This window comes from Chrysemys picta, chromosome 4, assembly GCF_011386835.1.
Source record: "Chrysemys picta bellii isolate R12L10 chromosome 4, ASM1138683v2, whole genome shotgun sequence".
Lineage (NCBI taxonomy): Eukaryota > Metazoa > Chordata > Testudines > Emydidae > Chrysemys > Chrysemys picta.
The window spans coordinates 139,575,459-139,594,124 of record NC_088794.1 but is presented as its reverse complement, the minus strand read 5'-3'; the positions used below and the strand labels follow the sequence as shown (position 1 = coordinate 139,594,124).

The 18,666-nt window shown below is 40.9% G+C and overlaps 1 protein-coding gene across 4 annotated transcripts in view; it reads left to right on the top strand.

Annotated features, from left to right (window-relative positions):
• Positions 1–18,666, top strand: part of BRF1 (BRF1 RNA polymerase III transcription initiation factor subunit) — a 231,097-nt gene that overhangs the window by 101,922 nt on the left and 110,509 nt on the right. For all 4 annotated transcript variants that reach the window (XR_010600800.1, XR_010600799.1, XM_005285854.4 and 1 more), the window contains 3 exons: positions 515–664; positions 2,633–2,726; positions 17,289–17,415. Coding sequence is in view for 2 of the 4 variants with exons in the window: in XM_005285854.4 (XP_005285911.1) it covers positions 515–664; positions 2,633–2,726; positions 17,289–17,415 (371 nt within the window). In the remaining 2 variants the exon portion in view is untranslated. The remainder of the gene's footprint in view (positions 1–514; positions 665–2,632; positions 2,727–17,288; positions 17,416–18,666) is intronic.

Here is an 18,666-nt window from a genome sequence, read left to right as displayed (position 1 = left end):
AGTAATTTATAGTCAGGTACAGACGCACATAAGTTAGTATATATGTTGCTATACCGGTGAATGTTAAAAAGTTTGGATCTAAATTATCCCCCCAATCCTGCAAATACGTTTGCAGATGCTTGAGTTAACGCATGTGTGGAGTCACCCATTAATGTTCATCATATGCATAAAGTTAGGCACATACACAAGTCATTGCAGAACTGTGGCCTAAAAGTACTGTATATGTGGAATACACTATGGTGATACTTTAAAAATGTTTAACTGTAAAGAAAAAAGGATTAGAGTTTTAGCTGCTAATTGGTACAGAGATTAAAAAGGTGGTTCTAAAGAATAACCAGGTCAAATGATCCAGTCTCCCCCCCCACCCCCCCCAAAAAGAGTATTTTAAGAGTTTTTTGTTACTGAGAAACATAGCAAATCAACTATGGAATGATGTCTGTGGTACACTTGTTCAAGGTGCACGTTTCAAAAGTTAAGTCATGTTTAGAAATAATTGTATTTTATTGTGTTGCAGATCCATGTTTATATATTCCTCGTTTTGCGCACATGCTAGAATTTGGAGATAAGAACCAGAAGGTATCAATGACAGCTCTAAGATTATTACAGAGGATGAAAAGAGACTGGATGCACACAGGACGCCGACCATCGGGGCTCTGTGGAGCAGGTATCTAAAATCTGGTGTAAATTGTTTAGCACATAAAGTGCCAATCTGATTTGCTATATAAAAAGGCTCTGTTTTGGGTTTAGCCATCAGATGGTGACTTTTTTTCTCTTAGCTGAGATGTTATTAGATACCCTTTGCTCTTATACTCTAAACGTGCAGAGCCATGTTCAAATCCAGCAACTTCTTCATCCAAAGCATTTCCAAAATTCAACCTTTTATTTCTGTCCATGGTGCTAAGACTTTTGTTCCAGGCCCTCATGTTCTTGTAGTTTGTTTACTCTACCCTTCTCTCTGGTATCCATATCACTCACTCTAATACACCTCTACCCCAATATAACGCGACTTGATATAACACGAATTCGGATATAACGTGGTAAAGCAGCACTCCGGGAGGGCAGGGCTGCGCGCTCTGGAGGATCAAAGCAAGTTCGATATGCGGTTTCACCTATAACACGATAAGATTTTTTGACTTCCGAGGACAGTGTTATATCGGGGTAGAGGTATATCTGCAAAATACAGTTGCTAAGATCGTCTTCCTTGCCTGTTGCTCTGCCCATGTCACTCCTTCTTCTCATTTGAAATCCCTCTACTGACTCTGCAAATTCAAGCTTTTTGTCCTCACCTTTGAAACCATTCATTAACCTGCCCCTGCTTTCTTAATTACCTTTATTCCCCATTGCATAGTCCCAGTCCCCTCTAACTTGCCAGTGATACTAACTTTGACCTCCCTTTTCTCCTCTTTTCCACAAATATCTACATGCATTTTTTTTATGCTGCCCCACATGCATGAAGTGCCCTCCCTGAACTAATCCATAAGAATGCTACCTTTTCCTTCTTCACACTTCTTTGCAAGAAACCCATTTATGCTCTAATATAGGGGTAGGCAACCTATGGCACGCATGCCAAAAGCAGCATGCGAGCTGATTTTCAGTGGCACTCACACTGCCCGGGTCCTGGCCTCCAGTCCCGGAGGCTTTGCATTTTAATTTAGTTTTAAATGAAGCTTCTTAAACATTTTAAAAACCTTATTTACTTTACATACAAGAAAAGTTTAGTTATATATTATAGACTTATAGAAAGAGACTTTCTAAAAACGTTCAAATGTATTACTGGCACACGAAACCTTAAATTAGAATGACTAAATGAAGACTTGGCACACCACTTCTGAAAGGTTGTCGACCCCTGCTCTAATACTTACAAAAAACCCAGCAACTTAGGTTGCATAGGTTATCTGAACACTTTGCATTATTTGCAAATTTTAAGTGTGTACATATGTAAAAGAAAAGTTTTTTTGGCAATAATGCAGAACACACAGATAACCCATGTGACCACACAGTCTTCTTGGTACCCTCACCCTCTCTTTTACTGTCTGTGACACTTAGTTTTGTGTCGTGTTTCAAATCAGAGTGTAAACTTTTTAGGACTGGGACCATGTCTTCCTCTGCATTGGTATATCATTTAATACCATGGAGTCCCGATTCCATGAGCCGTTGGGTACTACCAAAATACAAATAGTAATAATAGGAAATAATCTTTTACTGGTACTGACAACTACCTAGATGGAATCTATATCTTATTTTTGGCTTCTGGTAAAGGTTCTAGGAGAGCAATTTATTGATGAAGACCAGATTGCTACTGAAAAAAAAATACATTCTTTTATGTGTGGAACAATTCTATATTCTTGTGTTGTATTTGAGTAGCTCACTTTGGCTGCCAAACCCAACTAAAGCATAGAATTTTACGGAACACATTTTGCCAGCTTAATTTTATTGAATGGGAAGCAAAGTTTGTACAATTCAACGTAATCACCTGAATTCAAGTATACAGCTGAACTTTAGCATTTGCTGTTCTTTAACTGAAGTTGAGAACAGAGATAGAGTACACTTGTATGGCTCAGTGTTTTCTTCTTTCTTTTTCTTTGCTTTGCTTAAATACCTTTGTCACTGACTTTCTCTGCTCATTCTCTAGCTCTTCTAGTGGCAGCAAGAATGCATGATTTCCGACGTACTGTTAAAGAGGTTATCAGAGTGGTCAAGGTTTGTGAATCAACGTTAAGGAAAAGGTCAGTGGAGTTTTACTATTTTAATCTTTTACTTAAGATACTGAAGAGTAGTAAGTTCATGCAGGTGAGAGAGAAATTTGATTATTTTTCTTTTTAGAAATTCCAGGAACTATGAAAGTAAAAACTTGGTTTGCAGGTCAACTTTAAGTAACATTTGTTGCTATTTATATAGCATTTTTCAATTCCAAGTCCGCAGAAATGCTTTACAAAGGTGGGTAAGAAGCATTATCCCCATTTTACGGTTGGGGAAATTGAGGCAGAGTTAAGTGACTTGTGTAACATCACACAGGATTTATGTGGCTGAAATGTCAGTAGTGTTCTTAACTGTGCAGGTGGAGTAAATGGTTGATCTGCAAAGCTGTGAATGCTGTGGGTTTACTGCATTATTTAGTCCCTAGTATATTGTGTTTTTGTAACGGATTATACATACCACTTTACAAAATTTTCTGTGGAGTCATGCGTTTTTAGTAGTACAGTGATGATGATGAAATAGAACTATGGCCTCAGCATAATAAAAACGAAGCTTGTAAAACAGGATGACAATTTAATTTAAGGTTGCAAGTGGTTGTGACCAGAACCTGAACGTGAACATTTTCCATGTACCTTTTTGTCTTTTAATTTTGAAGACATTATTCTTTAAAAATATTTTTGGACTCTTCATATCAAGGTAAATAATTGGAAATCAAAATACTAAAAGAAGGACATACACTAAAGAAGACCTAGTAATTGCTTGCATTTTTCATTAATGAGTGGGGCTGTTGATTAATCTCAATTAACTTACGTGATTAACACACAAAATTAATTGTGATTGTGATTAATTGCGATTAATTTTTTTAGTTTTAATCACACTGTTAAACAATAGAATACCAATTGAAATGTATTAAATATTTTGGATGCTTTTCCTATATTTTCATATGTATTGTATTCTGTGTTGTAATTGAAATCAAAGTGTATATTATTTTTTGATTACAAATATTGGCACTGTAAAAATGATAAAAGAAATTGCATTTTTCAGTTCATCTCATACAAGTACTGTAGTGCAATCTTTGTCATGGAAGTGCAACTCGCAAATGTAGATTTTTTTTTTTGTTACATAACTGCACTTAGAAACAAAACAATGTAAAACTTCTGAGCCTGCAAGTCTACTCAGTCCTACTTCTTGTTCAGCCAATTGCTAAGACAAACAAGTTTGTTTACATTTACAGGAGATAATGCTGCCCTCTTCTTATTTATAACATCACCTGAAAGTGAGAGCAGGCATTTGCATTGCACTTTTGTAGTTGCCATTGCAAGCTATTTACGTTCCACATATGGTAAGCATTCGTATATCCCTTCATGCTTTGGCCACCATTCCAGAGGACATCTTCCATGCTGATGACATTCATTAAAAAAGGTAATGCGTTAATTAAATTTGTAATTGAACTCCTTGGGGAGAGAATTGTATGTCCCCTGCTTTGTTTTACCCACATTCTGGCACATATTTCATGTTCTAGCAGTCTCGGATGATGACCCAGCATATATTATTCATTTTAAGAACACTTTCACTGCAGATTTAACAAAATGCAAAGAAAGCACAAATGTGAGATTTCTAAAGATAGCTATTGTACTTGACCCAAGCTTTAAGAATCTGAAGTGCCTTCCAAAAATCTCAGAGGGACGAGGTGTGGAGCATGCTTTCAGAAGTCTTAAAAGAGCAACACTCTGATGCAGAAACTACGGAACCTGAACCACCAAAAAAGAAAATCAACATTCTGCTGGTGGCATCTGACTCAGATAATGAAAATGAACATGTGTCAGTCTGCACTGCTTTGGATTGTTATCGAGCAGAACCAGTCATCAGAATGGACGCATGTCGCCTGGAATGGTGGTTGAAGCATGAAGGAACATATGAATCTTTAGCGCATCTGGCACGTAAATATCTTGCAACGCCCACTACAACAGTGCCATGAGAATGCCTGTTCTCACTTTCAGGTGACATTGTAAACAAGAAGCAGGCAGCATTATGTCCTGCAAATTTAAACAAACTTCTTTGAGTGATTGGCTGAACAAGGAATAGGACTGAGTGGACTTGTAGGTGCTAAAGTTTTACATTGTTTTATTTTTGAATGCAGTTATTTTTTGTACATAATTCTACATTTGTAAATTCAATCTTCATGATAAAGAGATTGCACTACAGTATGTGTATTAGGTGAATTGAAAAATACTATTTCTTTGTTTTTTTTACAGTGCAAATACTTGTAATCAAAAATAAATATAAAGTAAGCACTGTACACTCTGTATTCTGTGTTGTAATTGAAATCAATATATATGAAAATGTAGAAAACATCCCAAATATTTAAATAAATGGTATTCTATTATTGTTTAACAGCACGATTAATTATTAATGAGAAAAAAATGAGTACAACTGGAAGACTACTAGAGAGTTCTAAGTTTTTCCCCATGAATTCAGTAAAAAGTAACCAAACTGTGAAATATTCACCCATTATTCTTTGAGTAGTGTACCTATGGGTGCTCCGTGTTTGGATATGCCTCTGCCTGTGAGCTCTTGATTGGAGATTCTCGTCAGCAGTGTCTGTGGGTCCGTGCCTGTGTCCTGGTTGCCCATGTGCTCTGACATAAGGGAAGATAAAGAGGGGTGGACCCACCGCCACTCCAGTTCCTTCTCAACTGCCTGGGGCTTGAGATGGAGCGTCGCAGTATCCGCTTTTGGTAGTCACATGGCTGGCTACTCTTCTTGCTTACATTTTATTTTTTCTTAGTATTTTCTTTTTGTCTTCATTTGCAGTTAATTTAGCACAGTCAGCACTTTTGGGGGGGCATGGCCCCCCCCCTTTTTTTTGTCACCCACTTTGGGCCTTCTTGGACCTTGATCCCTAGCCTTGAGTACGGGTTATTCCCAAGACCTCAGACTCCAAATCCTGTCAGACCTGCCACATTCCCACCAAATGTAAGATCTGCTCAGGGTTTAAGAGCAGACCTGGGAAATTGAGGGAGGACAGAATTAAATCCCTGTACATTGGAGTGGCCTCCTGCCTTCGATTCTTTGATAAGCAAAGATTCTGGGGGCCTTATGGGACTGTCAGAACCTTCGAAGAGGCAAAGACTTCCCAGAATGGGACAAGAAAAGGGGAAAGTCATGCCTGCAGTCTGGATCTCAGGCAACCTAATGTCCTGGTAAGAATACTGCTGATGCTCCTGTTCCTTCCAGTACTAACTGCGGGACCGACCAAGAAGTTGCACACTGAGAAATCCTACAGAGTGGTGCTGTCTTTGGCATTGGACTCAGTGTCTTCGAAGCATAGAGACTAGAACCAAGCCAAGAATCTCTCTACAGTTCAGAGTAGCCAATTACCAAGCCCTTATGGCAAAGTATGACTTCACAAACTTTTCTAAACTTACATCTTTTATTGATCACCTGCCTCAGGATTAGAGGGAGCAATTTCAGGCCCTTATTACAGGTGTCAGACAGTTGCCAAAGCATCTCTTCAACCGTTGCTCGATGTCACCAACAAGGCCACACACTCCATGGCTACAGATGGGAATAGTCTTTTCCCTAGCTGGATGATTGGCACCTGAAAGGACATTTGTTCCTCAAGGTTCAGACAGCAACCATGAAAGCCCTGAGTCTCCGCTTAAAATGGAAAAGTCTACCCTCTCATCCATTCAATATAGAGACTTCATCGAGGCCACTCTGCACTCCTTCACTGCCAGAACCTATTTACCCAGGGATTTGTCACCATGTCCAACCTTGTTATAAAAATACAATAGAGCCCACAAACCACAGCAAATGCTTGCCTACAACTTCTGGGTCACATGGTATCCTGTACATTTGTGACACCCAATGCAAGACTACATTCTCTGTGTCTCTAAGCCTAGTTCAAAACAGTCTGCATCCCCAACAGTCTATCCAAATGGGTTTCTGTATGCCAGTGGGCCTCAGAGTCTCTCATTGGACTTTCATCATTGAGAAGGACCTGGAGTGGTGGTGGGTTCTCCTCTCTCCCCCTTCCCCCCCCCCCCAATATTACCCTCATGTCAGAACATGCAGGCGCAGACCTGCAGACACTGCTGTTGAAAATCTCCAAGCAAGAGCACACGGGCGTGTGTGCATCCTGACATGGAGCACCCATAGGGGGACACATCTTGAAGAACCCCAGTTACTGTACAAGTTAAGTAACCTCTCCTTTTTTTTTCTTTCAGTAGGTAAATTTGTCCATCTCCAATATTACCCAAATTTTGTTAAATTTTGTCTTTGGAGGAAATTTTTTACCCAGTGATCAGCAATAGAGCATCTAGGTGCAACTAATTAATTAGATATTAAGTACTAGTTTCAAATGTTGTTCACTTTTCAGTTGTGAAAAATAGTTGTGATACAATTCCTAATCTTTAAAATGGGAATGATATTTCCGTAACTTACGGGGTTGTTATGAGGATAAATTCGTTGTTTGTGAGATGCTTGTATGCTATGATGATGGGGATATATCCATATTAACGTCACTTTGCTGTCTGATCAATGGGCATGTTCTTTAATACACATTTTATAATTCATGATTTCTGCACTTCATAATGCACTTTTAAGATAAAATGTTTAAGTGTTAATTTTTATTAGGAGTAATAATAAGCATAGTAAATTGCAGTTGGAAGTAAATTTACTTTTGACCAGTTGTTTAAGTGAAGAAATTTTGTTGTAAAATTCATGCTTTGAAATGTTTACTCAAGTCACACACATCAGCTAAAATGACAGCGTTATTTACTTTGACAAGGTAAATGTGACAGCTGAATATTTTCAGGGAGCTATAATTACAACTGTATTTATCACGAATCTATAAAACTTGATTGATGTTTTTGAAATAAGAGCACATTATATGGTATTTAGCAAAGGCAAATAAAAATTCCCTTTGAATAAGTGTTTCTGTAGCCAAGGGTTTTTTCATTCCTTTCAAGAATTAGAATCTTGAAATATCATTAAATGGAAGTTGTCTGAATTAATAAGTACTTGCTTCACATGCTTAAATATCCCTCTTCTCATATGAAGTACACTTTTATTTATCTTTAATTATTACTGTTTCTGTGCTGTATTGTGTTAAGAACTGTTATCGCTTTGTGTAGATGGGAATGGGACTAGTTGTAGGTACTAATAGACAATGTTAAAATATCATCTATACTGCTGAGTACTTTTCCCTGAAAATTCTTAAACCAAACTACAAATTTTAGTCAAAGTTATTAAAAATAATATTGGTATTTCTGAGCCTCCTGATTGTGCCTTACTATTTGATTTATTCTTCCAATTTGTTAAATTGCTGCTGACGGGTGGATTTGCTCCTGGATTATGCCAGTGTCTGTGGCAGAAAATGTGCCTTGGAGGGGTTGGATCATGACAATGTGCTCTCAACTCCATCACTGCGGTTGGTGTTGTATGGTCATAAAAGTAGACAGTGCGGTTTGGGGAGATGATGTGGTCAAGGCACCTGGGGGAGATGCCCATTTAGTGTAATCCATGGCAGCATTCTACCTGTGGAGCCACTGCTATAGGTTATAGTTGTCCTCCTTCCCTGGGAGATTAATCCTAATCCTCTGTAGCACAACTGCCTCTGACAATTTACCCTCTTCTCTGGGGACTGGGGTGAATTGAGCCCTACTTATTAGCCTTTGGGCCAATAATCTGCCAGTGCCATTTATCAGAACAGTAGTCTCAGCAGGAGGCTCACAGATATGTGACATTAATGGGTATTAAGTAATTCAGCTTCTCATCTTGCAGAATTGTTCACCTGATCATAAAAAGATACCCCTTTTGCAAGGTAAAAGCAACAAAACATAATGGTGACACAACAGATCCTGTCACTTGCATTTAAAACAACAGATCTTAATTACTTTCAACTTGTATGTTTGGTTTAAAACCATTTTCTTTTTCTTTTGGCAGAGTAGCAGCAAATAACCTTAACAATCACGTCACAAGGCTTTGTAGCTTTGTAATTTGAGGCACACAATTCAAATGTACATCTCATCCGAATTGTTGAAACAAAATGTATTAAATATTTATAAATGCACTGAAAATTCTATCTGTTTCATCGCCAATCTAATTGGAATAATATTGATTTATATATTACTTCATAGGTTCAAAGCACTGTACAAATATTAACTAATCAGTCAAGTTTTTATTTCTCTGTATCAGTTTTGATGATACATATGAATTGGCTTTTAAATTCCTTAATATTTTTATTAGTTTATCCCTTACATTTATATCTTTATATAATGCACCTGTCTCCACTATCACCTTTTTTCCTTCAGTCAATATTCTCCCCCTTGTTTTCCCATTTATTCACCTGTTGCATATTGCTAAATGGTAACTTGTAATCTCTTTGGAGCAGGGACATAGTGTTTGTCCAGTATCTAGTACAACAGGGCCCTGATCCCTGTTTGAAGATCTGAGGCGTTTCTTCAATGGAAATAAATACATCTTATTTTTAAACACTTGTAAATAAAAATGAAATACTTTTAAGGTTTTTTAATAAACTTTTTATATATGGAATTTCTAAAAAAGGATTATTTTTTTAAAATACATTTCATAATGGAACCTGCTGATGGTTAACTTCAGTACATTAGTGAAACTTCACTTAGAGGAAAGTGGAATGTTAGACGAGAATTGCTTCAAAGCATTGCAGTGTATGAATTTTAGTTTCAGTTAGTGAGAACCTCTCTGCTTACAGCAAAATTCTTCTGTTGACCAACACCAAAAAAAAAAAACCCACAAAAAAACCCCCAAGCCATTATTACCAAAAGGTTCCTCTGTTATAGATCTGGGTGAAATCATTGCAAGAAAAAATTGATAAATTGGCCCCTATGTTTACACTATGGGCTCTGAAACTTTCTCCAACCCAGGGCTCCATGGGTAACTTTCTGGAAAAGAAGTAATCCATACATATTTTTTGCAGTATAAACATATCCATAGAGTTTAATGCTAGAGGGGGCCACCAGATCATCTAGTCTGACCTTTATATCACAAGCCACTGAACACCCCCCAGCCAATCCTCACCAAACCCCAAGTATTTCAGCTGTCTGGAGATTAAGGGTATGTCTACACAACAGTTGGGAGAGCAATTCTCAGCATGGGGTGACAGACACATGCTAGCTCTGCTCTAGCTAGTGCACTTAAAAATAGCACTGTGGCTGCTGTGGCACAGCAGTGGCTAAACACGCAGTGGGTCAGGTGGGTGTGTACTTGGGTGGCCAGCCCCTGCTGCTGCCTGTGGTGCTGTGGCCATCCTGCTATGTGGAGCACACTAACTTGAGCAGAGCCAGCATGTGTCTGTCTACCCATGGTGGGAAGCATGTTCCTAGCTGCTGTGTAGACATACCCTAAACTATTGTGTGCCACATGAATCAAGGTGCACCAATGCCCAAAGCCTCTGTAAAGCCAAGGAATTGATTTTAGTGAGATATACCTAGATGCTTCCTTATGCAACTAGCAGTACATCACTACGTTTGCTGTCTTTGATATCTTCTGTGCAATCATTACAATTAATAAATACTGTCTTGGGCCCTGATGCTGCAACAGTTCCCTAAGCGCTTGACTTTTTGCATCTGAGTAGTTCCTTTAATGTAAGGTTAGGCAGTATTTCTTTTCTTGTAAATCATATAACATACTCAAGGGACAACCATTAAATTTCATTGGCCTTTTTTAAATTTCCAATATTAACAAAGCAATCTGTGTAATAAGGTTCCAGGATTGTCACTCTGAAGTCTAGAATGTCTGTTGAGTCAGCGCGAAGTGATGGAAATAGCTGCAAACATGGCTGAGCGCTCTTTCTGTTTAGAATGTCACCAGGTTCAATCATCATTGGGGTTTGCAGTCTGTTTAATTTTTAAGTTCTGAGATACTTTTATTTTATGAAATACACTTGTGCCGTGGCACGGCTTTCAGCTACTAGTGTTTTATAAAGTACTAGAAATATTTCAGTTCTTGAAGTAACAAATTCCTTTTTAAAATAAAGTTTGTTGGCGCCTTTAAATTGAAATTCCAAGAATCCAAAGGATAACTTGTGAAGTCAATGGGATTACCACGTGTATTAAGTTAAGCACCAGTGTAAGTGTTTGCAGGGCTTTAAAGTTTGATTAACAACTCAGTATAAGCACATGTACAGGCATATACCTTTTCAAGGTGCTAATTCTTTAATACTTACTAATGATGTATTCACAAATATATATTTTAAAAAATACACTTATCATCATAGTCTCAAGCCTGTGAAATATTAGACAATTATCTTCTTTAATAATAATAATAAAATATAGTATATTGGTTTATAACATAAGTAGTAGCGTGTAAAGTGTGTAACCATTTCTCTGATATATCTATATTCAGTGCCTCTACAAAGTGGGGTGTATGTATGATATCGATGCATATATTGTGTGTGCATTTAAAAAAAAAAAGATAATGTAAAAATAGACTGATTTATTTAGCAAACACTGTGTAACCATGTCTACCCAATCTATCGTATCACCTCTGTGCCAACATGAAGTCTGAACTTGCCTCATGCTAATGAATACAATACTATGGGTCAACAATTCCAAAGAAAGCTCAGACAATAAATGATGGGGAACATATATAAATATGCTTAGACTTTACTAAAAGGCAAATCAATTAACTAAGGGTACGTCTACAGTATGAAATTAATTTGAACTTATTCTATTCGAATTTTCGGAAGCGATTTTATACGTTCAGTGTTGTGTGTCCCCACTAAAGCGCGTGAATTTGGCGGAGTGCGTCCACAGTACTGAGGCTAGCATCGGATGTCGGAACGGTGCACTGTGGGAAGCTTTCCTGCAGTCCCCACTGCCCATTGGAATTGTGGGTTAAGCTCCCAGTGCGTGATGAGGCAAAAACATTCTTGTGGGTGTTTCTGGATATGTGCCGTCACTCGTGCCACTCTCTGTGAAAGCTACAGCAGATGCCATACTGCTAGCAGACGGTGCAGTACGGTGCACCGCCTGTCTCCTGGTACTAGGAATTCACCTCGCATGTCCTCTCGTCTTTCTATCTACTCTTTTATCTAACCATTTCCTGCCTTTTTTTGGCTACCGTGAACCGAGCAGCACAGCTTCTGCCACAAACTCTGCTCTCCCGCTCTTGCATTGCTCTCTAATTTTTCCATGTTGTATGTCCTGGGCTCGCGTGCAAACTAGAGAAGGCAACAATTCCCCACCGTTTTTCGGCCATCGTGAACTGAGCCACTCAGCTTCCGCTGCAAACTCTGCTCTCCTGCTTTTGCAGCTCTAGCGAGCTTCCCGACTCTGTGAAAGCTACAGAAGACAACCATTTACCGTCTTTTATTGGCCATCTTGAACCGAACAGCTCTCCTACGTTTCACGCCCTTTTTCCAGGATTACCCGTGCAGGCGCCATAGCGTGGCAAGCATGGAGCAGGCTCAGATCTCCGTTGCAGTTTTGACCATTGTAAATACCTCGCGCATTATCCAGCAGTACCTGCAAAACCGGGCGAGGAAGCAACGACAGTGCTTTTACTATACTGATGAGGACATGGACACAGATGTTCCTAGAAGTACGGCATGTGGCGATTGGGAGATCATGGTGGCATTGGGCCAGATTCATGCCGTGGAATGCCGATTCTGGACCCGGGAAACAAGCACAGACTGTTGGGACCACATAGTGTTGCAGGTCTGGGATGATTCCCAGTGGCTGCGAAACTTTCGTATGCATAGGGCCACTTTCATGGAACTTTGTGACTTGCTGTTCCCTGCGCAAAGACACCAAAATGAGAGCAGCCCTCACAGTTGAGAAGCGAGTGGCCATAGCACTGTGGAAGCTTGCAACGCCTGACAGCTACCGGTCAGTCGGGAATCAGTTTGGAGTGGGCAAATCTACTGTAGGGGCTGCTGTGCTGCAAGTAGCCCACGCAATCATTGACCAGCTGCTATCAAGGGAAATGTGGGAAATGTGCAGACCATTGTGGATGGCTTTAATGAGCTGGGGTTCCCTAACTGCGGCGGAGCGGTAGACGGAACGCATATCCCTATCTTGGCCCTGGCACACCGGGGTGGCCAGTACATAAACTGCAAGGGGTACTTTTCCATGGTGCTACAACCACTGGTGGATCACAAGGGACGTTTCACCGACATCAGCTGGGAAAGGTGCATGATGCTCACATCTTCAGGAACTCTGGTCTGTTTGTACAGCTGCAGGAAGGGACTTACTTCCCAGACCAGAAAATTACTGTTGGGGATGTTGAAATGCCTATAGTTACCCTTGGGGACCCAGCCTACCCCTTAATGCCATGGCTCATGAAGCCGTACACAGGCACCCTGGACAGTAGTAAGGAGCAGTTCAACAATAGGTTGAGCAAGTGCAGAATGGTGGTAGAATGTGCTTTTGGACGTTTGAAAGCACGCTGGCGCAGTTTAATGACTCGGTTAGATCTCAGCACAACCAATATTCCAATTGTAATTGCTGCTTGTTGTGTGCTCCACAATATCTGTGAGAGTAAGGGGGAGACGTTTATGGAGGGGTGGGAGGTTGAGGCAACCCGCCTGGTGGCCAATTTCGCACAGCCAGACAACAGGGTGTTGACAGTTGTTTGTTTCTCTTGAAGTTACCCGCCCCCTATATGTATGAAAGGAAATAAAGTCAAAATTGTTTAAAAACTGTTCTTTATTATTTGTTGCTCTGGGGAGCAGGTGAAAGGAGTCTCATGGCCTTTCCTACCCTGTACACTCTATCCCTCTCAGATTTTACGTTTCCTGGAACTCTCAAAAGTGTTTGTAGTCTGTACTTTAAAAGCCCTTCAAAATTTGGTTTTCAGTGAGGGAGTAGAAAAACTGAATTGCTAAGTCAGCAGCACTTGAGCATCCCCATCCTTCCTAGCTGTAGGTTGGGCTAAGAAATCCCCTGTGGAAGGTGTGCATGGGTGAAAAAATGTCAGTGCTCATAGCTGCGTGATGGCTGCCCTAGTTTCCTTCAAACTTGCCTTGTTTCTTAGACTCCAGTAAGATCCACAAACCAAACCAAGTCTCAATAATAATTCCACTGTTATTGAGCTGTGTGCACAACGTTTCTCAACTGAACACACAGGAAAAGTATATTTTTGTACATATATGGTTTGAACAAAAACAGTGGAACAGACTTTGCTGTATCTTTTCCAGGGGAAAAGAAAGTGTATGTGGGGGATGCCTCTTGGCACAGACCAAACTCTGGAAAATTTTGGCCCCAAAGGAATTTGTTTTGAGAGAGTTTGTCAGAAACCGTTAAAAGGGGGAGGGGAGAGGGTTATATTGGAAGTTGCATTTCAGCCTTAACTCTAGTGGTTGCTACCACTTCTGCTATAAATAGAAAATAGTTGACTGCCAAATTTCAGTTTTTAATGCCTTTTTTGACTTGGTGTCAAGCCAAATAATATCTTAATTTGTACATCTACTTATTTTCCCTTTACACATATCTTAAAACTGGCCACTCTGATTTAATTTTTCTTTAGATAAAAAGTACAAAATGAAAGTGAGAGATAGTTTTATGTAGAATTTCATCGAGGAAATAATTTCAGGGGTGTATGAAATTCTGTCATAATAAAATTTAACATGCAACAGTTAAAGTTGCATCAGTATTTCTTAACTGCAAAACTAATGTCGTGTTTAGCAATTTGTCGTCTTGATGGCATATTTCAAACACCGACAAATTTGATGAAAGGCTGATATCTTGTACATAATTTAAACAATGTATAATGGCTAGATATTTCAGGCAGGTTGTTAAGGAAAGTAGTTATTTATTTATGTATCGCTAAAAAGTAGTGTATGTGCACATGCATATGTGTGTGATATATAATAACTCTCTCTCTCTCACACTACACATTCTCCGAGGACCTGATGCTGCAAGATCCATACAGGTTCAGGGTGCACCCATGTGGAACTGCTTGCAAGATTGAGGCCTCAGGCAGTAGCCAAATTTGGGGCAGGAACCAGGTGTATCTGTGTTTTGCATAGTACTTCGTTCAGTAGGGGGTCTGGTCCTTATTGTGGCGTCTGAACACTAATACAATAAGTATTTAGTATATGAATTTATGAACACTGTTCAGGCTGTGATAGAAAGGGTCATGTAGAAGTGTTACCTACAAGAGGATGGCTGGCCTAGTGGTTAAGGCACTGGACTAAGACTTGGGAGGTATGGGATCAGTTTCCGTGCTACCATCTGTGGTCCTGGGCAATCATTTAATTTCTCTGTGTCTGTTCCCCATCTGTCAAATGGGGGTAATAATACTTCCTTTTTACCACCCTTTGCCTCTTTCCTACTTAGATTGTTAGCTCTTTGGCACAGGGACTCTCTCTTATTCTTTGTACAGTACCTAGAACAGAGGTGGGCAAACTATGGGGCCCGCGGGGCCCGCGGGACCCTCCTGCCCGGCTCTTGAGCTCTTGGCCCAGGAGGCTACCCCCGGCCTTCTCCCCTGCTGTTCCCCCTCCCCCGCAGCCTCAGCTCACTCCACCGCTGGCGCAGTGCTCTGGGTGGTGGGGCTGTGAGCTCCTGGGGCAGCGCAGCTGCAAAGCCCGGCCTGACCCGGTCTCTGTGCTGCAGGGTGGCGACGGCGTGGCTGGCTCCAGCTGCGCCACCAGCCACCGGTGCTCCAGGCAGCGCGGTAAGGGGAAGGGAGGGGGATAGAGGGCTGGGAAGTTCGGGATGGGGGTGTAGATAGGTGTCAGGGTGGTCAGAGGGTGGAGAACAGGGGGGTTGAATAGGGGTGAGGGTGCTGGGGGGGGCAGTCAGGAAGGATTGGGGTTTGGATGGGGCAGTGGGGGGCAGTCGGGCAGGGGTTCCGGAGGTAGTCAGGGGACAGGGAGAAGGGGTGGTTGGATGGTGCAGGGGTCCCCGGGGGGCAGTCAGGAAGGGGGGGGTTGGATGGGGCAGCGGGGGGCAGTCAGGGGCCAGCGGTTCCGGGGTCTGGGGACAGGGAGAAGGGGTGGTTGGATGTGGCAGGGGTTCCCGGGGGGGGGGGGGGGGGCGTCAGGAATGAGAGGAGGGGTTGGATGGGGTGGCAGGGGCAGTCAAGGGCGGTCAGGGGACAGGGAGCGGGGGTGTATGTGTGTTTGGGGCAGCGGTCCCGGGGGGGGACCATCAGGAGTCCCATGGACAATTTCAATTTTGTGAAAAGGGCATGTTCTGTCAAAAAAAAAAAAAAACATTCCAATGGAACTCTCCCACCACCTTTACACTTTACTGCTCTGTCTCATTTTCTCCATTTGCAGAATGGATGTAGTAGTACTTAACCACCAAATGTTGAGATTGATGGATGAAAATGCAACAAATAGGTCCTACTTAATTTTCTTTTCTTTTGAAAGAATTCAGAGATTCTGTATTCTTAACATAGTAACTTTTAAAATGCAACCACTGAACAAGTGCTAATTATATTATTACTGTTTACTGTATATATTTTACAAGTATTCATATATGTCATGTATTCAATGCACAAATAACCCTTTTTTCTCCATTGCAGTCCATTGTCTTCTGTTTGGGAAGATGGGTTGTTTCAAAAACTGTTGAAATTATATTATTTGTAGACCTGCTTTGTGTAAATTAATGTTAATACACTAAGAATAATTTTAAACTTTTTCCTATGGTATAATGATAAATACATATTTTAGTTTGGAAATTTGGTGAATTTTTGTTTGTTAGGATTGATGACCCTGATTTAAGTCAGCTAGAAAGTAGACATTTATTTCTCCATGTGGTTTTTCCAGTTTATCACCTAGAGTGATTGTGCTGTTCCAGTCCAGAGCAATGTTCCCTCAAATTTTTTATGTCCATGTGCGGAATGAATTTTGTTATGTGCACTAATATGGAGGTGATGTGTGGTGGAGGTGGGGCTGAGGGGTTTGGAGTGTTGGAGGGGGCTTAGGGCTGTGGCAGAGGGTTGAGGTGTGGGGGGATGAGGGCTCTGGTTGGGGGTGTGGGCTCTGGGGTGGGGCTGGGAATGTGGGGTTTGGGGTGCGGGAGGGTGCTCAGGACTGGGACAGAGTTGGAGTGTGCGGGATACGGGCTCTGGGGTGGGGCTGGGAATGAGGGGTTTGGGGTGCAGGCTGTCCCAGGGCTGCAGCGGGGAGAGAGGATTCTTCCCAGCCCTCTCGTCACAGCAGCCCGCGACCAGGTAAGAGATCTCTCTTCCTGCAGGGGCAGTTCTGGAGCTGGGGCTGGGGGAGAGGTGCCTCTCCCCACCTGTGTGGCCCTTGATAGCCTGCTGCGCCGCCACGCAGCTTAGAGGGAACTTAGGTCCAGAGTCTCTCGTTGACAAAAAACTTACCGTGCCTCAGTTTCACTATCTGTAGAATGGGGATAATTATATTTATCTCATTTGAAAAGTGCTGTATAAGAGCTGGGTATTATTATTATGATTATTATTTTATTTATATTATCTATTTATTTGTTTGAGCCGCAGTCTCTCAGGATGACATGCTTATTCCTTAATTTCGCAGTTTGTCAACTTTTGTAAAACTGCTTGATTAAAAAAGAATGTTCTAAAAGATACTACAATAAAATATTATGTATTTTAATTTTATGTATATATGTTAGGCTTACAGAATTTGAAGATACACCAACAAGTCAGCTAACGATAGATGAATTTATGAAGATTGACTTGGAAGAGGAGTGCGATCCTCCTTCATTTACTGCTGGTCAAAGAAAATTAAAGATACAGGAGGTGAATTCTATCAATACTTTGTTTTTGGAGCTGCTTATGGTTCTGTCTTTTTAACTTTGGACTTGATAGTGTGCCATGCCATGACTGACCAATTTAGCCTTAGCTATTGCTGTTTCTACCACCATATTCTCATGGGGAGGCTGGGAGGCATAGGTGGTAGTGTCCACAGACAAAATTATATTTTTTTCCTGTACTGGCTGGGAGATAGCCACACATTAAAATCAGCCACATGTTAAAAGGTGCAGTGAGATTTCTTCCTCGCCATTTTCACTAACTCCTCCAGAGAATCAGACTCATTCAGATTCCTGTCAATAGTAGCCGTAAAATCTCCTGTTGAGGCCCAAAACCAAATCTGCAGTCTTAGCCAACCACTGCAAGAACAGGGAAAAGGACAAAGTCACTGCTTAGCCCAATACAAATCCAGGGAAGTTGGTGATCAAGTAGCATGGCAACAGCTGTACTCCTGTTCTTAGTAAAAGTACTTATTTTCGCAAGGCATTTACTGCTGAGCACCTAATTTTTATATTGTGGATTCAGGGTTCAGTACCCCAGGACCAGTCTTCATTCCCATTGGGAAGGCGATGCTGTGCCCATTGGGTGCCAGATCTCCATTCTGAGCATGGTTCTCTCTTAACTACCTTTTTTGTAGTTGCTTCCTGTCTCCCTGCTCTGCATGAGTCTTTCCACTATGCTCGGCCCTCATACAAGTGTCAAGACTCTTTTTCCTTATGAAATTGGGGCCTCTTATATGACCGGCTAAGCTGATTTTGTTGCATGTGAACCTTGAGGAGCTGCCTGATATTTTTGCTCCTCTCATATGTGCTACATTCACTCTTCTATCCTACTTAACAAAGGTCACAGCTGGAAAAGTAGTTGCTTGTTAATTGAATCAAAAAAATCTTGCAAATGTTGTTCTTGCTGGAGACACCCTTGGTTAGGAAATGTGGCATTACTTAAAATGTTGTGTCTAACTTGTTATTATACAAAAATAAATACTGGTGTTAACAGTAATCAGATTGCATAACATTTGTTTTGTGATACAGCATGCAGTACTTGAAAGACTGGTTTTATGTGTGGCTTAATTCATTTGAGGAACACTGGCTTGACAATTATTTTATATGAAAATATTCTGTAACAGTCCTAATGTGCTTTCAAGTTATTTGTTGTTGAAAGTGAACATCCTTAATATTGATAATGTTATGATGTCCTCTGAAGATTTTACTCAGAAGCCTGGTAGACATTGTGGGTCAT